This window comes from Laccaria bicolor, genomic scaffold, assembly GCF_000143565.1.
Source record: "Laccaria bicolor S238N-H82 LACBIscaffold_75 genomic scaffold, whole genome shotgun sequence".
Taxonomy (NCBI): Eukaryota; Fungi; Basidiomycota; class Agaricomycetes; order Agaricales; family Hydnangiaceae; genus Laccaria; species Laccaria bicolor.
This window is the reverse complement of record NW_001889946.1, coordinates 125,574-149,271: the sequence shown is the minus strand read 5'-3', so window position 1 is coordinate 149,271 and position 23,698 is coordinate 125,574. Positions and strand designations below refer to the sequence as shown.

The window sequence follows — 23,698 nt, the reverse complement described above, 5'->3', positions numbered from 1 at the left end:
AATTGCCAATGATATTGCACAACCAGCTAATGAAATTTCCAATGATACTGGCCACATAATTTATGAAAATCGCAATGATATTGCCCAAGTAGCTAATGAAAATCACAATGATGTCGCCCAAGTAGCTAATGAAATTGCCAATGATATTGCCCAAGTAGCTAATGAAAATCACAATGATATTGCCCAAGTAACTAATAAATTTTCCAATGATATTGCCCAAGGAGCTAATGAAAATCGCAATGATATTGCCCAAGTAGCTAATGAAAATCGCAATGATGTCGCCCAAGTAGCTAATGAAATTGCCAATGATATTGCCCAAGTAACTAATAACATTTCCAATGATATTGCCAAAGGAGCTAATGAAAATCGCAATGATATTGCCCAAGTAGCTAATGAAAATCACAATGATATTGCCCAAGTAACTAATAAATTTTCCAATGATATTGCCAAAGGAGCTAATGAAAATCACAATGATATTGCCCAAGTAGCTAATGAAAATCACAATGATGTCACCCAAGTAGCTAATGAAATTGCCAATGATATTGCACAACCAGCTAATGAAATTTCCAATGATACTGGCCACATAATTTATGAAAATCGCAATGATATTGCCCAAGTAGCATATGAAATTTCCAATGATATTGCCAAAGTAACCATTGAAAATCGCAAAATGATATCACCCATGTAGCTAATGAAATATCCAATGATACTTGCCAGACAACTAATGAAAATCGCAATGATATGGCTTTGAAAAGATATGAAATTGGTAATGATAACCACAGGCTACCTTATGAGGGAGGCCCAAAACCTTGCCTACACTTAATGAAAAAGCACAGCCTTTATGATAATGAAAAAACATGGTAACAGTAATGATTCCCTATCATAAGGAGTGTGGATGGATACACAGGGACCTATAGGCAGTTACCTGTTTTATATGATAAAAGTGGTAGCCACCAGTCGGATTGAGCAACTGTTCGCTTTCTTTCACCATTTGTTATCATGGCGAACTTTTGCGGATGTAGCACGTGTCGGCACCTTCCGTTTTCCTCCTGTCTCCCCACCCTCAGGTCCTCTCATAGCTTCGTCTCTCGCTTGTCTCTGCTCTTGTCGGCTTTGAAACCGTGTTGATTGGGGGGAAAGCTTTCCCCGCGGGTTTACCAGCATCATACACTGCGAGGTAAACTGCACATTCAACATTTGCTATTGAATTGGATCCGGAGTTATAGACATTTGTATTGGTTGCTTAACAGGAAAACATAGGCACAAGCGAACGAGAAGAAGTATCTTACAAAACTCATTGTGACTCCAAGTTTCACGCGTGGAACTACTTTGCTTTATGGCTTATCGAACGACCGCTCTATTCTTTAACGCGTTCAAAGGCCCATGCGTGTTCTAAACTGATGCTCGCGGGGAAGAGTACAAGCTGAAACCAAATTAAACCAACGCGACTCGAGATGATCTGGAGTAACACACCTGGGGCGGGAAAATATGAATGGGCGAAACCGAGACAATGAGATCTTTCTCAGGAACTCGAATGCTGTGGGTTCAAATGTCAGCTAAACAAGCAGAGTGACGGGAGTTGCGGAGTCCGGACTGACAAGTAAGGTACAGGCAGTGGCTTCTGTGGCGCAATTTCAATGTGCCATTCACGAGTCGGGAAGTCGGAAACGCGTCCAGCTACAATCCTCTTGCCCTCCTCCGCCTCCCCTTCATAAGAAAGGGAACGCGAAGGAAAGATTTTCGCGGGGATCTGGATGGCGACCTTGCCATTGGGTAGGTTTTCGAGTCGCCACTATAATCACTGGTAAGAGAGAAACCACTACCTCATCAGAAAACAATGTCTTACTTCTTGGTCTCTTTCAGGCGCTCCACCTGGAGGAAGGGCGGTAACCTGCCCATCGAGGAGGGTTAAAACCTGAGTCTGGCCATGAGAACCCCACTGGGTGATACGGTAGACGCCGTTAGGAAGAATAGTCATTGTGTTTGAAAAATACTGGCTGGGCAGAATGAAGAAGTGGTTGGAACCACCCTCTATATATATGCATTCCGCGGGAGATATAGGCTATATGAGGACGATCGGCAGATGGAGAGCGCAGAGCACCGACTTGGGGTGCGAAATTGCAGTTGATCAATTGCGTTACTCTCGTTGCAAGAAACGTGCTTATGCTTCTTGATGTGTCCCCATTTACACGACAGGTTGAACTTACAGCAAAAAAAAATAGTGGACACTGGAAATTTGGCATCGTCTTGATTGTTTAGGAGGCTGAAGATAACTTCACAATCTTTCAAAATTGGTAAAGGGTATAGTATGCAGTAGCTCTACTTAACACGCTACTTACCTCGCTCAAGTGGCATTCGACGTTTCAGACTCATTCGAACGTCATATGTACGACATCCAAGTCAAGTGATCCATATTCTTTCGTTCTCGCTGTCGTTACAATATTTATTTTTGGCTAAATCCTCTCCAGTTCCACCAGCTCCGGCTGATTTATCATTCTAATCTTCCATTCAGGCATATCTGTCCTCGCCATTCACAAAAGCCTTCTTCTTGATGAGACATGGGATTCCCCACAGACTTACCCCAGTGTATACGAAAAGTAACACACTCCCCAAATCGGGATAGCGACACATAGGGTAGTAACGCGACACATAGGGTGAATTGCCGACACATTGATGCACTCCAGTGTGTTCCCCCTTTTTAGTGTGTCGATTTTACATGTGTTCGACACATTCAGATGTGTCGAACATATGTCGTCGCGTGCCTGCTCATTTGCGCAACTTCAGTTCTTTTTTTTTTTTTTCACAAGTCCTTCTGTACTCGAGTAAATGGCAGTAATATGTATATTCCTTATCTACATGTATATGGGAAGGTATACCTACTCTGTAGAAGTGGGAATTGGAAGGAGCGAGGTAGGGATGCCACCTCTCCCCTTCAATAACCCTTGCTAATCTAAAGTTGCGATCCCCACACTACCCTGCCCAAGCCGCATGCCCCCTCCCCGATACTGAGTCCTCGACTCCCCGTACTAATAGCAAACGTTGTCGGTGCATCAGGTTGTTGGGAGGCATTGCTGGTGCTCGTGTCTTGGCTCGCTTGATGGACGTGGACGTGGTGGGGGTACTCGCGTTCGGGCTGGTGTTCGTGTTTGGTTCACGGTCGCATTTGGGCTGGCGTCCGTGTTTGGGTGGATTTCCCGTTGTGTCCGCTGATATGGGGTGTGTGAGGCGGGGCCTGCAGGGAAGGGAGCGGGGGTGGAGGATAGGTGGAATCGTCGATGGAGCTATTGGCGGTTCGTTGATCGTCGTGGGCCCGTGGCTGTTTGTTGAAGGTGGTGGTGGTCATGGCGGGCACTCGTGGCTGTTCATCGATCGTGGTGATGAGCTCCCGTGGCCGTTCGTCGATCGTGGTTGTGGGTGGTCGTCCATTCATCGATCCTGGTGGTGGGCCCTCGTCGATGGTGGTGATGCGCCCTCGTGGCCGTTCGTCGATCCTGGTGGAGAGCCCCGTGGACGTTAGTGAGCTCTCGTCGTCGTCCATCGATCCTGGTGGGTCCTCGTGGCCAATCGTGGTGGGCGCTCGTCGTGGGGGTTGGGAGAAGAGAGGGTAGTGAGGTGTGACATCGCATTCGTCACCTCACCCAATTTGGATGTGTCCAGCAGTTTTGCTCGTGCTCTCATCCTCGACACAGTGTCGAGGATGAGCCTTATCCCCTTTCGGGGAGTGTGACGCTGTACGTATATCCTCGACTTACCCTAGCCAAGACGTGATAGAATGACAGGTGATCTGCCAGTGGCACCAGTACCCTTTCGGCTTCCATAAGAACAAGATTGAGATTGCCCCTCGGACCGGATACAACTGACCATCCAGAAATACAGCACCCAATGCTGCCGGAATCCAAACTTCGGCCTCAGGTACAATGCGGTCCCAAGCGGTCACAAAACTGTTGGGCAGGGGGGCGTGGCTGTGGTATCGCTGAACAGTGAATACCGCCCCTGCAGACGGCGGACGCACAAAAAATTCAGATCAGCAATTCTTGAGGAGATGAACAAAGAAAGGCCGGCATATTGCCTGTCTCTTCCAGCGTATTTCAGGGCGACAACATGATGGGTCAAGGTAAAGATGATGAGAGAATAGATACATGTTTTGAGACTGGGAGCAGTGAATTGAACATGCGTCAACATCAAGAAGAGAACTGGGATTAAGTGGAGGGTCAAGGCAGGCCGGAGAGTGAGGCGATGGTGGACCCAGAGCGTAAATGAGGCCACTGGAAGAGAGAAATCGCAGCAAGTTGGCGTCCGAGTCCTCCGCCAGGAGTTAAATGACAAATGATGACAGAGCTTCCAATGGTCAACGATGTCAGAAAGGCCGTTGAGCACGATAGTTTACACAGTAAGCTTAAGACGGACATCTACGCCCAGGTGCGATAGTCTGAAGTCACCATCTCCGAACGAGCTGACACAACGAATCAAAGGCTGCCTTAGCTGGAAAGATCATGCTATGGAAAGAACCGCCTATGCTCCTGAAACACCAGCCAGCTTGAAAAAAATGCCCTAGCCGCAACGTCGCCACTGGGAAAAGTAGGACGAAAAGGTCAAGTGTGCCAAAGCCAGAGGAGAGGTCGGGCGGTCGTTAGGGAAAAACAGGAGTTAAAGCTGAACCGAAATGTCAATGCTCTAGTATACAGGGTAACGCGTCCGCAGCGCACGTAAGAAAACAGGGTTGAGACCGCCAGACCGTCTTCTCCTCTGGTTTTGGCCATGAGCCGCTAGCGCAAAGAGACCCTAGTCCTTCGCCTTTCCACACTACCCTTTGATTAGCGCATGTCCACCCTCTCACCAATGGCGTAAACTCTTCCAAAAATAGGCCCTCTCCAATAAACCTATTCTCGAAAGGTAAGGAAGTGACCTGGATGTTAATGGAGCGCAGTTGCAGAGGCGAGGTGGGCGCAAGTCTCACCCCGGTGAGCTTTAAACACATCATTTGTGATAGAGGTTGTCTTCCTTCGCAGTCAGGACGGCTTGACTCGAAAGCGCTAGCAAAGGCCCTACAGGGAGAGGAAGGTTGAACTTCGGGCTGGCCACTATTCACTGTTCAGATAGAGCGTGCAGTCATCCTAAAGTGGAATGTTTCCTGGCGTCAAAGTTCCACTCAAGACCAAATCAGTGGCACACATATAGTCATATAGTGGTCCATAACTCACCGACACGGCGACACCGCGTTGAGCTGGCAAGACATTCCACAGGTACCGAGCTGCGATCGGGGGGCGGACGCTGGCAATTAATCGGTGTCGGAGAACCGGGAATAGAACGAAGCAGTTTCACGCAATCCAATTAGAGATCGCCTTCAGTTCAGCGCCCTTGCCAGTGGCGGATAACCGAATCATCGTGGTAGCAAAAGTGATGTGGCTGTGCTCATGAATATCTCTGCCTCTCTGCGGTACCAAAAATATTGTTACAGTTTATTGGAAGCATCGGTACACTGCGCAAAGGAGACACAATCTTTATATGATCGTACACAATCTTAAGTTGCTACTTGTCCGACAACGCGCTGCCCCCTGAGCCGAAACACCAATTCACTCCGCTTGGACAAGTTCAAATGACCAGCATTCTGCAAGCTATTTCCAGCAGGCCCAAGTGGCAAGTGCGAGCTACAAAACGTTCAGGACTATGCGTTTAGAATGTAATGGGCCATCGACACACCTGAGGCGCGAAAATATCAAGGGGGGAAACGACGACGATGAGATCTTTGTCAGGGACTCGAATACTACCAGACTCCAGTTCGTGAGGGAGAAATCTAACAACAAGCGGAGTGAAAGATCGGGGTTGTAGACCCACAAGTAATGGACGGGAAGTGGCCTCTGCGGCGTAACTTCAACGCGCCATTCGCGAGTAGGAAAGTCGGCTTAGTGTGCAGGTACGATCTTCTTGCCCTCCTCCGCTTCTCCTTCGTAAGAAAGGGAGCTGGAAGGAAAGAAGCTGGTGGGGTTCTAGATGGCGACCGTGCCGTTCTCTAGGGTTTTGATGAACCACTGTTAGCACTGGTCAGTCACGGACCACGAGCTTGTCTATGAGCAGACTTACCTCCTGGCCCCGTAGAAGCGCACGACCGGGAGGAAGGGCGGTAACGTGTCCATTTTCGACGGTTAAAAGCTGCGGCTGTCCCCACTGGACGATACGATAGACGCCGGTTGGAAGAGTCATTGTTTTCGTGAAAAGAAATTGTCTGAAAAGGGGCGAACAATCAGTAGATATGGTCACTCTGGTAAATATACTGCATTCCCCGGCTCATACCGGTATTCGGCGTTGACTTGATGAATACCATGAGAGCGGAATTCCAGGATTGATATGCTCAGATCATTGTAGGTGGAGCGTCAATATCAGAACAACTGCCAGTGGATCTGGGATCGAAGCGCCATTGAGCATTAAGAAGTCTTTTAAATTTGTGCGAAAGTCCTTCAGTGCCATTTGCAAAGCGCATCATGTCGCAATTCCCGGAGCGAAGCACTTGAATCAAATTCCACCCGATTGGAACGCAGACTCGATTTGGCAGTGGGTCGGTGTCACGGTAAGGATATTGCGGTAAGAGTATTGCACACCAAACTGAGCTCTAAGTCATTCGCAATACTTCAAATCCTTACGATCAAAAGCTTCACCTACAACCAAAAAAGTGGGTTAAAAAATCCCGATGGCATGTGGAGGAGTTAATCAATGCGTTTGATGGAGGAGCGGGAAGGCGAAAGCCAACGGCCGCCGGCGTCACCCAGGTTTGTGTTGAAATCAGAAAGAAACCAGGTGGTCCTGATGAAGGGAACGAAGGTGGTTTGGATGCCCGAAATCAAGTCGTTGATTCTCGGAGAGAGCATGTCGTGTCAAACTTGCGATCAGACCATTAAATCGAAAGCGTAAAATTGAAAGCAGAAGCGTGTGGTATGACGCGTTAGCCAAATCGCGGTGCTGGCTTGCCGTCCCGACATTACAATGCTACTGAGGATTTAATTAGTGAAAATAATCAGTGGCATAGATTGAAACTCACCCAATAGCCTGATTGCGCAGTGAGCTCATATGGTCTGCAGACAGACAGGTTACCAACTAAGAAAATTGAGACTAGCAACGTGAAGGAGAGAAGGTTTCCCAAGCTGCAATCTCGGAAACGCAAAGGAAAAGGACGTGTTTGCAATGGGGTTCGTGCTAAAATCAGAGGCGAATGCGGGGCAGCTGTAATAGATGAGGAGGCGGTTGTGATGAGGGTGCATTTGATGATAAGGAGGGCGTAGGTTGTGGAGGAGATGAAGTTCTTTGTACACCGCTGGAGCTGACGTGTCCATACAAGTTGCGAAACGAGCTCTCAGTGGGCCACGAAGGGACTCACTCCTCCTTCTCGCCGAATCTCGGTCACATTCTGGCTCAGAGAGACGCCTATATTCAGCCAGACGGGTATGCCGTACAACTGGAGTTTAAAGTTGTCCAAGCCAGTTTATTATGACTCGGTGAGGGGGAGAGATGATGAGGCCAAGTTTGGGTTGCCGGTCGCTGGTCGTCGTCGTCAAGGGGTAAAATGTTGACGGAAAACGACCGGCCCCAATGGCCCGGGCATTATTATTCGGAATTTTCCGACAAACACTCGAAGTTTACTTACTCGCCGCTGTTTCTTGTTCAACGCTTTCCTCGATGTGCGAGGTCGATTTTCCTGCAAACTCACACCCATACGGTGAAATAAACTCTTTGTTCAACTTGACTGCGACATTTGTCTCAATTTCCCAGGGATACAGAAATGTCGGTACAGGCGAGAGAAGATCTACAATGACTTCAAGCTACTATGCGTCAAAACATAGCCCCCGAAGCAACAACGAACGACCAATTTAATTTGGGCGGAGGAGTTCAAATGCCCATGCATTCTTCAGATCGAAGCTACCGGTCTCAAGCGCGAGCTGAAAGAAGATGAGAGCCATGCGGTTACAGATATACAGGAATGACGTACCGCGGGTGGAAAAATGAGGATGTCGGAGACTGCGGCAATGAGATCTTTGTCGGGAACTCGAATACTGCCAGTTCGGAGGTCAGCTAAATCAGTAGGGTGGAGTGGTTGTGCGCTGACAAGTAAGGTACAGGCAAAGGCAGCTGCGGTGCAGGTTCAACGCGCCAGAAACGGGTTGGAAAGTCAGTGAAGGGCCCTGGGATGACCCTTTTGCCCCTCTCCGCGTCTCCTTCATAAGAAAGGGATCTAGAAGGAAAGAGGTTGGCAGGGTTCTGGACAGTGGCGACGAGTCCATCCTCTCGAACCCTGACTCCCCACTGGAGGCATCGGTAAGCGACGGACCCACGACTGTGTCAGAGAGTTACCTCTTGATCCTTTTCAGGCGCCGCACCAGGAGGAAGGACGGTGACGAGTTCATCTTGAAGGGTCAAAACCTGAGGCTGATCATGGGACCCCCACTGGGTGATACGATAGATGCCAGAAGGAAGAGTCATTGTGTTCGTGTTTGAGGGACGTTCAAAGTGGATGAAGAATTGTCAGAGATAGCCACTTTATATATACTGCATTCCACAGCTCGTACCGGTGGTTCGTTCATGCCCTGAGAAGGAAAGTCCTGATTCGATACTTCCAAATCGTGGAAGATGAAGCCAACCTCGACAACTCTGTCATTGGAAAACAGTAAGCATCTAATCAGAAGAATCAATACAGAGAACCTTAACGCGCATCACATTGCCGATGGACTAGACTTGGAGTGGAAATATAAGAAGCACATCGAGGCATATCGCGCGAATCTCAAGGCGAAAGTCCGTCGTCGAAATAACGAATGGTCAGCTGGGCAATAGTTATAAGTGGTACCGCACACGTTCAATTTTATTTCGTACCCCAAATCAAAGCTCGTATTGAGCGGGGTTGATTCGTGGCTCTCAATATCCTTGGACTAGACTTGGAATGGAAATATAAGAAGCATATCGAGGCATATCGCGCGAATCATAAGGCTAAAGTCCGTCGTCGAATCCCACTAGATAACGATTGGTCAGCTGGGCAATAGTTATAAGTGGTACTGCACACGTTTGATTTTATTTCGTACCCCAAATCAAAGCTCGTATTGAGCGTGGTTGGTTCGTGGCTTTCAATGTGTCCTGATCTTGACATAGCGTGACAGATCATATGCATCAACTTGAAAGCTCATCACTGTGGGCGCCAAAGAAGCGCTAACAAAGGCGAGCAGCGGCAGCTTGATGTCCGCCACAACCGGCTTGATGTGGACTCAGTCAACGACCCGCACGCAGCTGATGGAAGCAAGTTCAAACAATCCTGAGCATCCACGGAGGAGAGGTGGAGGAGTGGAAAGAGCGGGGATCAGGAAAGAGCAACGGGAAGGCAATTGATTTTGCCATGCCCATTAGATGTTCGTGTCTATATCAGAAGTGAGAAAGTGGTCAAGCTGGAGAAGTGGAAGGTGGGCTGGATGATAAGGAGGAGCTGAGCCGCGGGAACACATTGGAGCTAGGTCGTTGATACTCCACTGTGACCGTGTGACCGTAGCGAGTCGTGTCAAATTTGTAGTCAGATCATCAAAGCGGGCACAGAACTCTTCCTTCAAGATCGGAGACATGCGCAAGGGCTGCGCTTGAAAGTAGAACGTGCAGCAAGCGGAAGTCCCAAAGGGAAGCTTTGGTGAGATAGGGCATGTGGAAGCGCAGCGGGGGAGAATCGCATAGTCCAGGTAGTGTCATACTGTTACATACAGCTTGAAAGTTCGATTAGTTGGTGGCTAGAAGCGCCTGCAAAGCCACTTCCACTTGAAACCAGATGAATGAGCAAATTGCTTGCGAAAGAGACCGGAACATACCTAGTTTTCCCTCCCACCGGACTGTCTATTGAGCATTCGAGACCACTGGCAGAGCAAGTTTTGAGATCTAGAACATCCTTTAATGTCCAGGTGTGTACATTGGCAGGGAATCGCACCGGAGGCAATGACCATGGCAGTTGACTTTCAACTGCCCTGGTGCATGCCTCCGGTGTCGGTGCAGGACAACTCGGGGCCTAAGGTGCCTTTTTGGACAATAAACGTTGCACAGAATGTCATGTCGGGTCAAATTCCTTTAGAAGGTACTTACCCATCAGCCTCCCACACGGTTCCCAAAGAAGATTTTGATACTCACTCAGATCTATAGAGAAATTATCACTTGAATACACAGAGAGCGTTGAGGTAGGTTGTGGTCGAAATTTGAAACGTTGATGTCCGAGTTGTTGAAAAAGGATGTGGCTGTGCCCGGTGTTTCCCAAGTGTTTTCTTGGTGTTTTCTTTTGGAGATTCATACCACAGACTATGGTACAAAACAGATTCGTAAGTATCTGGACATTCCAAATGGCGTCCATGACGGCTTCAATTTAATACACGTCAAAACCCAGTCCACCAAAGCTGAATCAAAAATCCGCTTTATTTAATGATGACGGACGAGTTCACATCAGGAAAATGACAACTTGCCTGATTGAGCTTATACGTCTGATCACGGCTGAATCGGGCTGATTTCGGTCTTGGTTTGATCTGGGGCCTTATTTGGTCTTGCGTCGAACGTTTTGTCTGATTCTATCAGACGGTTCACCAGACGGTCAGTAAGATTTCAGTCAGACACTTTTAAGACACTTTCAGACGGCGTCAAGCCCTCTATGTTTTCTCTGTACCTTGGATGCCTTCATGGTGTCGTGGCAGGTGTCAGCAGCAAAACATGGTTCCTAAGCTTACTACTTAGCCCAATGTCCCATGTAAGACATTGTCATAATACAACACTGTGAGTCGCATGCATAATTTTGTTGTGCGGCGGACAAGTGACTTGACTTCAAAAGATCTTTAAGGTCGTTCAAACTCTGCTTCATCGAAGTTGAACATGGCGCAAATAGAAACCAAACAGTTGTTGACTTCAACCACACCCCTACCCACATTCCCTCACAACAGATTCTGAAGTGTCGTGGTTCTCGCCACAATATGCCCAGGTAACCATTCTCTCTCCTTCGGCTCATCCTACTGATGCTTTCAGCTTGTATTTGATATACACCTCCAAGTCGCATAGCCTGCGCCCGATGGAACCTGCAGGTGCGTGGAGCCGCTTGTGAAAGTCTCCATGTGTATGCCTCCCACTAACACTGTATCCCTCACTACCCTTCCTCAGTACATGCTTTCACAACCTCCCATCTTGATGGATGCGCCGGGACTTGGCGAAAGGTATGTGGTTTGTATATAAATTGTGTTTTCTAACTGTGTACTTGCTTTTAGAACTCGCGCATTCGCCTTCAATGCCAGCAACGCAAGTGACCTCTCCTCTCCAGCGAGGGATGCAGGTCAAGGTTTCAACATCATGGAAGGATTATCGGCGGGCCGGAAATGGGTATGAAATGTGAGGGTGACCCACGAGCATGAGGTATGTTGGGTTTATTCTGAGGTTAGTCCCACAGTGCATGCTCCGGGTCCATGCCCTCACCACCCAACAACATTGTAGGCCTACTCCAGCGGCGCACATGAAATAACAGACACCATCACCGAGGTCAGTCCCCCAGCGCCTGCCCCAGGTCCTTGCTCTCACCACCCATTAACTTTTGTAGATTCTTTTCTGTCAGCGGCTCACACGAAACGCAGCCCACCAAGAAGGTCTTCCACGACTCCAAGATCATGCACAAGATTGTCCTCGTCGGCAGTTTCACTTATATGTTGCCATCGACACCGACGGTATCCTCAATGCCTCTGCCTCCAACTAGAATGTCAACTCGCATTACGATCACATACAACAAGGGTCATCTGGACAAAGGAACACAAAATGGAGGCGAGTCGAGCGTGAGGGGGCATTGTTGTAAGCACGTGGTGATATCCCCAACCTCTGAGTCGTGAGTCGTGCATAGACTGCGTTGCCGAGTCGTGGATGTTGTCCAGTATACTGTACCATTTCGATCAATTCGGCAGGCCCTGTTACTGTGGGTAGTAGTCTACTACGTAGCTTCCATCTACATATGTACATCCCTGTAATAATGTATTATATGACAATAAACTGAACCAAATGAAACCATCTGAAAATCCTGAAAAATATCTTGTTGACTGGAGTAAGATGGTGATGTCTGGCACCAGACAGCAATGCCTAGTGTCTGGGGTGTCTTAACTGTCTTGTGTCAGACATTTGTGCCTTGTGCCGAAAGGTACATAGCTTTAATAAGATTCATCAAATCTGTCTGATTTCGTCTTATGTGCCTTACACAAGACAGATCAGACAGATCAGACAGATCAGACAGTGTGTCATTTTCCTGATGCAAACGTCCATGCGTTCTGCAAACTGATGTTAGAAGCCCCAAGTGCGAGCTACAAAAGGATCAGACCAAGAAGTCCAGGTTGAATGAGAATAGCATACCTGGGGCGGGCAAATGTGGAGGGAGGAAGCAACAACGATGAGATCTTTGTCAGGGGCATCCCCGAATACTGCCGAAGGAAAAGTTAACAATCAGTGAAGCAAAACATCGGGGTGGCGAGCTGGAAAGTAAGGTATAGGCAATGGCCTCTGCGGTGCACGTTCAATGCGCCATTCACGAGTCGGAAAGTCAGAAAGTCGGAAAAGCGCCCAGGTATCAACCAGGTATGACTCCTCTGCCTCCCCTTCATAAGAAAGGGAACAGGAAGGAAAGATATTGGCAGGGCCATGACAGATGGCAGTTTTTCTGTCCTCTAGGTCTCGACTGCCCACTGTAAAGAAACATTGGTTAGTGGTAGACCACGGCTTGTAAAAAAGCTACAGTTATGTCCTGATTCCTTTCAGGCACCCCACCAGGAGGTTGAAGGACAGTGACATGGTCCTCCTTGAGGGTTAAAATCTGAGCATGTTCGTGCCATGAGAGATACAGTAGATGCCAGCAGGGAGAGACATTGTTAAATTCGTGTTGAAAAGGTGTCTGCAGCAGTGGACAGAGAAGCATGGGGAAACTCTGCCACTATATATACATGCCAGGGCTCATAAGACCGGTGTTTTTCGTTGATTGGATGTGTTCAAATACCTGAGAGGAAAACACTTTACAGCTGATTCCGAAAAGGTTGTCACTACGCGATTTTTTTGCAATGCATCAGCAATATAATATCAAGGGGGTGCCGGCCCGGGAATCCCGTACCGGGTTCTGGTTAGTTGGTCCAGCCACAGGCTGCGAAAAAAAAAATGGACACCTCGAGCAGAGGGCCTTATATTATCAAAATGAGTACCTGTGATAACTACAGAATGTACTAGGATGACTACAGCTCCAATAGAAGCCATACAGCAGCAGAAAAACAAGTGATATAGGGTATTTACTTGTTTCCTGCCATATTTGGGTCGCACTATTGCGCACTCGCATCCTCATTACCAGCAAACTACTTTGCCGTGGACTGACAACACAAACAATATTGAAAAATATAAAGTATGTCTCATATGACGAGGTTGGGGAAGACTTGATACACTCCTGTGTGAAAGTCCATGGACTTCCAGCATGCACCGTGAGTCTATCAAATTAGTATCAATACCTTTGGATTGATGACAGAAACTTACTTTCTATGCTCCAACAGCCTCATAGCAATCCGAACCCTGAAAGCGGTGGTGAAAATAGTGGCGAAAATGAAAGCAGCACAAAAGCGATATCACAAATGCAACTCAAATGCAAACAAGCTGGTTGTGAGACACAGTGGGTAAGTACATTGATTCATGAGAGCTCAGTGGGTTTATGACTCACGTTATATGCCTAGTTCCATCTCAAATGTGTGGAACTTGCGCAAGCGCCCCGGAATTGGGTTTGCATGGCTTGTGTGGCTTCTGGGAGAGGACACGGGGGGAAGCACTCATGCAGATGATGTCATATTGCTATTTATAGACACGTGCCTGATTACGTTAGTTAGTTAGTCCCCCCCAAGTCGCCTTAACAAAAAAATCGGGTCTTTTTTTTCGATGCCAGCACCCCCTTGTATAATATATGAGTGATATATTAGCTGAATAATCAGGGATACAGTCATCCACCCCTTAATGATATGCCACCCCCATTTGATACACTTTTGACTAGCCAATATCTCACTCAATACTACACCGATTTTTATGAAACAAGTTGTAACAAGTAGTACAAACTCATATCTACCACCGTACATAATTTGGATGCAATTGAGGCAGAATTGGCAAAGCTGTGGAGCATACAAAATGGACTGTTTTTCAGAAATAGCCAAATACAGTCACACCCCTCAATGATACACCCATAATCTTAATTTTTCTTTGTGAAATGTGGGTCAAACATTCTGAAATTTGGTACAGTGATAGACGGGAATTTATCTGAGATTTTCATGTAGTTTTTGTAGAGAAAGGTTGTGCTCAAATCTGTTGAAGCTAATTTCTCATTTTGGGTGTATCATTAGCAGGTGGATGACTGTAGGGCTAAATCGGTGATTTCAAATTTCACGATTGATGACTAATCCAATGAAAGGTTGCGGCGAAATAGTATTCTCAACTTTTATCGTGGGGGGAATAGTTAGAACATACAATTTTAGTACCTATGGAATCTCTTGAATCTGCTCTACAATATCTTGCAAAAATCCAGAGCACTGGCCATTTCTTACTTACAATATGGTGGAAAGTGAGACTAATCAGACATGTCACAGCCGTGACATTTTACACCTCAACGCACAGATAACATTGATTCTTGAACGCTTGAACAGTTGCTCGTTTGGAGCTCACCAACACTACAAAAACAAGCGATGCCTGGACAGCGAAGTTGACTCCACCCAAACACTGCTCAAATGACAGAAGCGAGCTGCAAATACTTATTGCAGCTCGTGTTGAAAGCGGCATTGAAGTGATGTCGATGACGAATGGGTCCAACAGCTCCAACTTGGAAGAGCGAGTGGAATGCCAATACATGAGGAGTAATATTTCTCTGCATTCAATGTTCAAAGCTCATTTCAGTGTTTCTCCACACACCAGTACATAGTTGCATTGTTATTTGATTGTTTTTTTTTTACAGTTGTCTGCACAAATTCGATCTTGTACTACTTGTGGTTGACATGGGCTGCACAAACTTCAAGCTCCACCCCCAATCCCCCTCATCTCAGGAGGAAACATCTCTGGAACAACAGGACGAACGTGTGATTAGTCTCACTTTCCACCATATTGTAAGTAAGAAATGGCTGGTGCTCTGGATTTTTGCATGATATGGTAGAGCAGATTCAAGAGATTCCATAGGTACTAAAATTGTATGTTCTAACTATTCCCCCCATGATAAAAGTTGAGAATACTATTTCGCTGCAACCTTTCATTGGATTAGTCATCAATCGTGAAATCTGAAATCACCGATTTAGCCCTACATATCCCTGATTGTTCAGCTAATATATCACTCATATATTATATTGCTGATGCGTTGCAAAAAAATCACGTAGTGACAACCTTTTCGGAATCAGCTGTAATCAATCCCCCCATAAAATTAGGTGGTGGGAAAATCCTCTGCAACTTGGAAGAGGATCTGGGGTTCAAAGTGCCATTGATTCATAAAATATAAGCAGACAGTGCGAATGTTCATCTGAGTTTCAACTTCAAGTGTCGCTTGCAAGGCATATGATGTCGCAATTCTGAGAGCCAAGGACCGGATAGTACCAAGATAGTACACCTGATTGAATTACTTTGGCTTGGCGAGGTTACAACACTTTGTTAATTAAGTTATCTCCTAGCCTGAACTGGAGCTCTTGTGTATTGCAGCTAATTGCGAAACGATAGAGCAGCTCGGTTCCCGCTCCAGCTCAGCCGTGTGTTTGTTTGTGGCCCAAATAAACCGAATCGATATGTCTTTTGAGTAGTGTTTGAAAGTCCGGTTCGGTCCGGTTTTTTGATGCCCAGGGGCGTTAACCGTAACCGTAACCGGTCTGCCTTTTCCCCAGAAGTCAAAAGACCAGACCGGACCGCAAAAAGACCGCAGACCGCAGTTTTCTGCGGTCTATAGACCGGTTTCGGTCTGCATCGGTTTTAACCGGTTTATGATCGGTCTTTAGGCCAATATTTTAATATGATGAATCGGTAAATTTATTAACATCTCTAATAGCTTCAAAACGAGCCCAAGAACGTTAAATTCCGTTAGGAATTGGTGCTTCTATAAAATAAGTCTGGTACATCTATTATTCCCAAAAGTAATTTACATTTTAATTCATATCTCTCTCGTATTTTTACCAAATCGTATGTTCTTGGGTGCGTTTTAAAGGGTATTTAAGGGGCTACAAAAGACCGGTCCAAACCGGTCAAGACCAGTTCACGTTAACCGGTTTTTTTGCGGTCTTTACATTTCAAAAATAAAAGACCATAACCGCAGGTCCGGTCTTTTGCGGTCTTGGTCCGGTCTGGTTACGGTCTTTTTCCAGTCACGAGACCGGACTTCCAAACACTACTTTTGAGGACATTTGGTAACAAGGATTTCCTTCACAAGTTCTGGGATGTGTCTTTGATGACAAGCCCGCACCATTATTATTCGAGGAAATGGAGAGGCGAGGGTATGTAAATAAGATTGGGAAAAGTTGAACCAGGCACGTGCTCACATTTTGGCTCATTTAGGAAGCTGCTGATCAACAAACAAAGAAATGGCTGAGCTGGAACAGGAGCCGAGCTGCTCTATCGTTTCGCAATCAGCTGTGACTCACGGATATCAACCTAGCTATGCGCGAGTCATGAGACAACGATATTGGCGCAGGTGACATTGAGGTTCGAAGTTTTTGACTTTCCGCACCACGCACATGACCTCCAAATGTAGATAACCTTACATAAACACACAAATCTCTCAAATCTTGGTCAAATCCTGGCTCGGTTCACGCTTCGAGGCCACCAAAAGGCCACATTATGTTGAGCTGCATTGCACAATGGCAGAGTATTCTGGTCCTCTCAATCATGTCTTTTTCAACATTCAGGCTCTCGTCACCATCGTCTCTGACATCCTCAAGTCATAACGCGCCTAACGCCACCCCCGACGCGACGTTCCCACCCTTTACCATTTCGGCATCACTTGGCACGTCCGCGTCCGATCATTACGCGTTGCCATCCAATCACGACGCGTCTCCACCCTCGCGCGACCCCAACCGTCCGGGGTCCTTTCGATATGACTCAAGCCATGGGTATACCTTCTCTTGGCCTGATCTTGCAAGTGCGGATGCTTGGCTACGTCGTGAGGAGGAGGAGAAAGTCATTGAACTACCCCTTCACGGAACTTCGTACCCTGAAGAAAGTTCATCTGATTTGTGGTGTGTAAAGAAGATTTACCGGTGCGGTAGGGCTGCAAAGAGTGGTAAAAAGGAGTATGAGAAGAAGAAACCTTCACAATATGAGCGAAAACTCCCCCCGAAGAGTACTAAATGCCTGTGCCGTTTGACCATCAAGACTTATGTGGGCATCTCTGAAGTGCTCGGCATGTACAGTAGTACACATAACCATGAAATTGGAAAGGAGAATACACGTTTCACGCGGCTTCCAGAAGCAACACGACGCGAGATTGAGGAACTCCTTCGATTGGGGGTTGATCCTGCCAAAGTGGTTAGTCCCTTCATTGATTTCCCGAAGTAGCTTGACACCGATGCAGGTACTATCTGCGTGTAGCTCAATCAAGTTCAGGGCCAAGTATACTCCGAGGATAACCTACCCAACTTGAAATCTGAAGATTTCAACACACGTCGAAGTCAATTTGCAACACGCGCTGACGTACGTCGAATTGAAAAAATGATTGAGGAAGAGACAATTCGCCTCGCATCCCAAGACGGTCACTCAGTATTAGAGTGGGCTCAAGTTTTACGAGACCGCGGCCATTTTGTGGTTCTTAAGACGAGCTCTGATGCTCCACCGGAGGGCTCGGGTCTTGATAAGGACGTGTTTGTACTTATCATTCAAACTAAATATCAACGTGAGTGTTGGGACAATTACGGCGGACCGTTTGCAGGGCTTGACGCGACGCACAATACAACACACTACGAAAATATGAGTTTGTTCACTCTCCTTGCGCGAGATCGTTGGGGCCAAGGTTTGTTCAAACCTTTCAATGATACGTTGTATTTACTAACTTCATTTTTTTAGGAATGCCGTGCGCGTGGATGATCTCGTCCAATGCCACTGAAGACACAATCTCCTATTTTCTCAAATGTATACGCAAGCAGAATCCAACGACTATACCTGAGTATTTTATGTCAGATAATGACAAGGCTCAACTGAATGCAATTTCGTCTATTTATGGCGAGGCATTTATTCTTTTGTGTTGGTGGCACGTCCTTCATTCCTGGCAACAACACTTCAATACCGCAAATTTCCCAGAATTATGGGAGCTCTTGCAAAAGTGGCTCCGTGTTGATGGTAATAAATTTTTTCAAGATTACTGGGAGAAGATCCAGGAAATAGCACCTGAGAGTGTCGTAACATATCTCAAAGATCATTGGATGAAGATTGTCAAGTACTGGTCAGCAGTCTACCGTAAAGGTCGCACAATCTTTCAGAAATGTGATACAAACATGCTCGTTGAAGCGTGAGTTCGATTTCTCGATTAAATATCTCTTTCCCTTTTCTAATTTTCCTTTGTTCAGGTGGCACCATATTCTTAAAGGTGATTTCATGCAGGGGAAACGAAATCGGCGGCTTGATCACCTCGTCTATCTGTTGGTTGAGCGGGCTATTCCTTATTTTATTGCTAGACATCACCGGCAGGAATTTGGATTTGCGGGCCCTGACCTCGAGATGAAGAAACGCCTCGAGATTCAAAAACGTGCATCAACGATTGACGACTCAGACATCAGTCCTAGTCCGGATTCTGAAGCAGATATATATATTGTCAAGTCTCAATCGAAGGCTGATGTGTGCTACCGTGTGGATCTTGATGCATATGATTGTGACTGCCTATCGTTCCCTGCCATTTGCTTCTGCAAGCACATTGCAGCTGTTCAACGCAAATACCCAGAGATTTGTCATGCACTCCCAGTTTCAGCACTTTCGATTCATTGCGTGGATTCCATAAACCCGATAGAGCCTAGCAAATACTCAAGCAGCAGCAAGCTCGACTCGCATGTTGAGAACGCCGAGAACGCCATGACTTACAGGGTGAAGAATCTCATCGACAAGCTATCAAGCCTCATCCTGAAACTCCAAGCGAACCCTTCCTTATCCCAACAAACGCTCGATATCTTCGAACCACATGTTGATAACATTGGGGCTGAGATCGCACAACATGATATGGGCCACCGCATCCTTCCTCGAAAGAAAAACGTCGCACCTAATCAACACTCATGGCCAGAAACGAAAGCCGTGATGGTGTCGGCGCCAGTAAAGAGCAAACGCACAAAATACACGGATCCTTATGCAGGCGGGGAGCGGCCAGGAAAGAAGGCCAAACGTGATGCACATCAGCCAAGTCAAAGGTGTGTACCAAGTATTCTCGTATCGAATTGAATCCCTCACCTTTCTACGTCGTCTTCAACAAGCATGCCTGCCACTTCCATTCCCCCTTCTACACCTTCCTCAATAAGAATGCCTGCTGCTTCCATACCCACTCCCATGCCACAGTCTGCCATCCGCGACATGCCTATTCCCACTCTTACGCATTCTGCCCCTCCATTGGCAAGCACCGTGCCCATCACTCCCGCTCCCATGCCTATCGCTCCTATCCTTGCTCAAATGCAGCATTCCCCCCTTACTCTCGAGCATTCGCAACCGATCCCCCCCATCTCAAGGGCAGATGAACGATCTGTTCTGCCATTCACGTTTTGTGTGCCACTGCCGTCATCTTCTGCGACATCTGTAGCCTTCAGCCCTGCAACATTTGATCTGAGAGACCTTCGCACCTTGAAGACGCTGAAACGGCCGGATTTGAACAAACTCTGTTTTTATCACCAAATACCTGCTCGTGGGACAAATGATATCTTGATTGGTATGCTACGGAAAAAGGTGAACCTTTGAGGTAGAGATTTTATGTAGTACTCGCAATCTTGTAATCTAAATGTATCTTTCAAAAATTTCAACTCTATGGACCAAACTAAGAACATGCGTCGACGCGTTCAATCGGCGCGTGTTGCAATCAAGCCAGTTCACAAGGACTTTGAACAACTTGCTCAAAAGGGCAAAATGTCAAAGCATGCCAAACAATTTCCTTTTTCAAAGTCACGTGCATGGTGCGGAAAGTCGTCAACTGAGGTTCGACGCGTGACGCGTGACGGCCAACATTATTACGTGGCTGTGCCCCAGCCCTTTCAGACTCATGTTCAACCTGCCAAATTTTCGATTTTCCAACTTATTCGCACTGCTATCCATTTCAATCCAGAGCTATACACATTTGTATTTGTGGGAAAACATTGGTACAAGCGAACGAGCGAAAGTGTTTTTCAAAACTCATTGTGACGTCAGGTTCCTACGTGCCGGGCATACAGAAATCTGCGTGCCACTTGCGGTCACCTGCGGACCGCCAACTCGCAGGTGACCGCAAGCGTCTCACAGATACTCCAAAAGGATCGCAGGTATCGCAGGTGTCACGCAGATCTTTGAAAAGGTCGGTGTCAATGGTAAACATATGTACTGTCTACCATAACATAGCAGTCAATTTAAATGACTTTTACGGAGGTTGCGCGCAACAATGAAACCCTGGTACGGGCCGACACGTGACTGCTTAAACACGGTTCGTTTACTGCAAGTCGCGTCGCGCATAACACGTTCAACCCTTCTACCACCCATCCATCTCCACTCTACACATTCACATCATGCCGGAAGATGGCGAGGTTTCCGTTGTAATTCACCAAGTCTTCAATAAAATCAAGGCCGAAGCGAAGAAGCTCGGAACGACGCCTCTAGGTAAGGTCAAACTTGACTATCTTACTTATGGACACTAATCTCATCCTACTTTTGGGTCGAAAGCTTATATCCGGCTTTTCTCCAGGTGCTTTACCTTGGGTACAAAGAACAAGCCCTATTCCAGTATCTCTGTCCACAATTCCCGCTACACTGAATCACTCGAGCCTATGGATGACTATGTTCCCAATCATTTTGACCTTCAGCGAGCCTCTAGGCAACCATGGGCCTACCTCGTCAATCGGAGATTATCTTCTGGGCAAATATGCTTGGCTAGACGAGGAAAATGCCTGGCTATAGGGGTGGGATATGTACGTATCTCTTGGGTATCATCACTTTATGATTATGTTCTGATTTTCTTTAGCATCTTACCGTTTTTCACCTTGGCTTGGAGGCCAAGGTCACAATCATGTCTCATGCCGACTATACTAAGCTCATCGAGAACGACTGCCCTGGCTCAAATCCTGATAGAACCAAGGCGTCCAGAATGCGCTCTTTTGTGACACCCCCTCAGTTTATTGAGCCTGGATCATCTTCAAAGGCGAAGCGAACGATTAACGTCTTTGCGGCTATTGTTGCTGATACATTTGCTATTGTATTCTCTGACTTTGCACGTCTTATGCGTATGCATGTCATCAGCAAGGATCAACATTGGACGCAGGCAGATCTTGATGTCGGGTCTCTGGTGAGTCAGAGTATGATACCTGCTTGCTTTATTTTACGATGACCTGTAGGAATGGCCACTCATCTGGACTACATTTCCAGATGGTCCGGATTGGGTTCTTGAGCGAGGGGCTGCTCTGATTGCTCTCAATAACTGGCGTGATGGGGTCTGTGAATATGCCTCTGGCTTTTCGAAACCCATTGTCGATGTCATTGCAGAAAATAGCACTCGAGTATTCTCAGGATTTGGACGGCACCTTGCTAACGATTTTTTGCACTATGCTGCGATTTTTCCAGGTGCACCTTGCAGCTGGATATGCTCAGATGATATTCGTTTTGAGCGATTCAAGCAACAGATCTTGAAATACACAGAGATCTGGCGATCCCCAGAGTTTCTGCGACGGTGTGCCATGTTGAGAAGACCGTGGCACGCGGGAGTGAGAATAGTGCAATCGGACGCGCTGACAAGATGCGTGAACACCTAAACAACACACACACACAAACACCTTAAACACTTATCACCACAGGTACGTGCTCGGTACTTCGAGTTCGGGTTCGTACGGTAAACAGAATTACCACACTTGTTTTGTAAGAACTTAAGTAGAAGTTCGGGGAAACGTTTTTGTATATTTTATATCACTTGTCTAAGTCTAGTAGACCTTTTCGGAACAAAAGGTATTGTTTTACGTGCGGACACAGTGTAGAATTCGAAACTTTAGTAGTCTTTGAAGGGAAACGGCTTTTATTGGGACTGTCTCAGTGTTCTGGGATTGCGCTCTAACTGTATACGAAGAAATGACAAGGAAATTGTGCTTTGTAGACTTTTTATAACTCCCTTGAGTTTTTATTATGCTTCTGATGCGGTCCAAACTAGTCTTAAAGACTCCTCAAGCACGCTCACTTGGATTCCTCGGTAATAGTAGAGAGCTCTCTTACTAATTGACGAGACAACCTTACAAAAGCTTTGTGATCCCCACTTAACACACTGGTTCCGGGCACACGTTACTTATGTCTGCGAAGAAAAGTCCTTAAATTGATTACAAACTTATCCACTACCTCAGATGCTACTGGGAGTGCGACAGCTGGTCAACGCGGGGGATAATTCCTTGCGTTTCAGCCTGCGCGCGTCCTCTTTTTATACTATTCTATGTCTTCTATTTATATTTATATGTCCGTGCTTTGTCCGAGAGGTCGGACGAATTAATACTGAATTTTTAGTAAAGGTTTGAAGTGGCTCGATTGTGCGTGGCACAACTGAGCTGACTTCTTTTAAGTTTTCGTAGTGTTTTCTCTATTGTGGCGACGCGACGCATCAGTATTGATGCGTACACGGGAATCGCCGTAAACGGTTTTCACGATCGGTTCAGCCGAGACGAACGGTCCGCTTAGTGATTTTCTCTCTATTATTAGATACTATGCCCGGGCCTCGGACCGCACGGCCAATCGTTCATAGTTTTTTCTCTTTTGGCAGGCTTCGGAATATTTCACGAAGCTTAGTTTTCTTGGGTCAATGATGCCATGATTTGTGATGTGTTGATGCGCGTGATGCGCGTGATGCGCGTGATGCGTCTCTCCACATGACTTCTTGGATCATGCTTCGTAGCACGTGACCGAATGACTTCTTGCGTCAGGTACGCGTCGAGTTTCTACGCTCGCGCGTTTATCTTTTAGAATTAATATCTTTTAATCCATAATAAAGTGAGACCCTGGTTTGGTGTAAACTCCAACACCCTGTGCGGGGGTGTTTTTACTCTAGAACACTCGGTAGCGTACTATTTCATGGTAGTGTAGCCTTTTATTAGACTTCGAGTATATTGAGGTGGTTCGGTCACGAACCGACCGCAATTCCTACTGTCTAAGGCGTGCACATTTCTCGGATGTAAACTTTAATCGACTAGACCGGGTTGCGTCTAACGATCCTTATGATCAATGTGACTGTATTTCTACTATAGGAGGTTTTATAGGAGAAATCGCTAAAATTCGCATTTTTACGGGTGTATTGTTACACTCCGTATCATCTCCCCCTCACTATAATACTGACCGTCCTCGGTCATCACTAGATCCCCGTATGAGGACGTTCCCCTCGTGTTTTTCTGGATTTTATATTGATATGTCTTCAAAAGATCACCGTCTGTCAAGCGTGTCTTTTATCTTTCGGCGTCAATTACTATTACTAGTGCAGGCGCGTTATTCTTCGAAGAGTGACATCATATTCCTATTGTTGCCTAGG

General features: G+C 46.6%; 8 protein-coding genes across 8 annotated transcripts; 4 read left to right on the top strand and 4 right to left on the bottom strand.

Moving 5' to 3' along the window:
- Nucleotides 1-1,357: 1,357 nt before the first annotated feature.
- Nucleotides 1,358-1,978, bottom strand: LACBIDRAFT_335071 (uncharacterized protein; the record flags this gene model as incomplete). The annotated part of the gene is made up of 4 exons (XM_001889901.1): nucleotides 1,358-1,423; nucleotides 1,474-1,537; nucleotides 1,599-1,792; nucleotides 1,847-1,978. 4 exons carry the CDS (start codon nucleotides 1,976-1,978, stop codon nucleotides 1,358-1,360), a joined length of 456 nt encoding a protein of 151 aa, XP_001889936.1.
- Nucleotides 1,979-2,856: 878 nt separating this feature from the next.
- On the top strand, nucleotides 2,857-4,582 carry LACBIDRAFT_335070 (uncharacterized protein; the record flags this gene model as incomplete). The annotated part of the gene is made up of 6 exons (XM_001889938.1): nucleotides 2,857-2,910; nucleotides 2,957-3,516; nucleotides 3,690-3,731; nucleotides 4,083-4,114; nucleotides 4,337-4,419; nucleotides 4,556-4,582. 6 exons carry the CDS (start codon nucleotides 2,857-2,859, stop codon nucleotides 4,580-4,582), a joined length of 798 nt encoding a protein of 265 aa, XP_001889973.1.
- A 1,405-nt stretch (nucleotides 4,583-5,987) lies between these two features.
- Nucleotides 5,988-6,201, bottom strand: LACBIDRAFT_316609 (uncharacterized protein; the record flags this gene model as incomplete). The annotated part of the gene is made up of 2 exons (XM_001889900.1): nucleotides 5,988-6,029; nucleotides 6,082-6,201. The coding sequence occupies 2 exons, from the start codon at nucleotides 6,199-6,201 to the stop codon at nucleotides 5,988-5,990; spliced, it is 162 nt and encodes a 53-aa protein (XP_001889935.1).
- An 881-nt stretch (nucleotides 6,202-7,082) lies between these two features.
- LACBIDRAFT_316608 (uncharacterized protein) lies at nucleotides 7,083-7,253 on the bottom strand (the record flags this gene model as incomplete). The annotated part of the gene is made up of 1 exon (XM_001889899.1): nucleotides 7,083-7,253. One exon carries the CDS (start codon nucleotides 7,251-7,253, stop codon nucleotides 7,083-7,085), a length of 171 nt encoding a protein of 56 aa, XP_001889934.1.
- Nucleotides 7,254-7,859: 606 nt separating this feature from the next.
- On the bottom strand, nucleotides 7,860-8,469 carry LACBIDRAFT_316607 (uncharacterized protein; the record flags this gene model as incomplete). The annotated part of the gene is made up of 4 exons (XM_001889898.1): nucleotides 7,860-7,928; nucleotides 7,979-8,042; nucleotides 8,096-8,292; nucleotides 8,341-8,469. 4 exons carry the CDS (start codon nucleotides 8,467-8,469, stop codon nucleotides 7,860-7,862), a joined length of 459 nt encoding a protein of 152 aa, XP_001889933.1.
- A 1,488-nt stretch (nucleotides 8,470-9,957) lies between these two features.
- On the top strand, nucleotides 9,958-11,952 carry LACBIDRAFT_335069 (uncharacterized protein; the record flags this gene model as incomplete). Its single annotated transcript, XM_001889937.1, has 11 exons — nucleotides 9,958-10,087; nucleotides 10,177-10,187; nucleotides 10,322-10,325; nucleotides 10,576-10,590; nucleotides 10,632-10,770; nucleotides 11,042-11,072; nucleotides 11,149-11,201; nucleotides 11,253-11,364; nucleotides 11,476-11,520; nucleotides 11,613-11,857; nucleotides 11,934-11,952. The coding sequence occupies 11 exons, from the start codon at nucleotides 9,958-9,960 to the stop codon at nucleotides 11,950-11,952; spliced, it is 804 nt and encodes a 267-aa protein (XP_001889972.1).
- Nucleotides 11,953-13,070: 1,118 nt separating this feature from the next.
- LACBIDRAFT_335068 (uncharacterized protein) lies at nucleotides 13,071-13,861 on the top strand (the record flags this gene model as incomplete). Its single annotated transcript, XM_001889936.1, is given in 5 exon segments — nucleotides 13,071-13,129; nucleotides 13,288-13,402; nucleotides 13,422-13,478; nucleotides 13,548-13,667; nucleotides 13,850-13,861. 5 exon segments carry the CDS (start codon nucleotides 13,071-13,073, stop codon nucleotides 13,859-13,861), a joined length of 363 nt encoding a protein of 120 aa, XP_001889971.1.
- A 6,856-nt stretch (nucleotides 13,862-20,717) lies between these two features.
- LACBIDRAFT_316603 (uncharacterized protein) lies at nucleotides 20,718-21,953 on the top strand (the record flags this gene model as incomplete). The annotated part of the gene is made up of 4 exons (XM_001889935.1): nucleotides 20,718-20,808; nucleotides 20,872-21,116; nucleotides 21,170-21,490; nucleotides 21,540-21,953. The coding sequence occupies 4 exons, from the start codon at nucleotides 20,718-20,720 to the stop codon at nucleotides 21,951-21,953; spliced, it is 1,071 nt and encodes a 356-aa protein (XP_001889970.1).
- Between the last annotated feature and the right edge of the window lie 1,745 nt (nucleotides 21,954-23,698).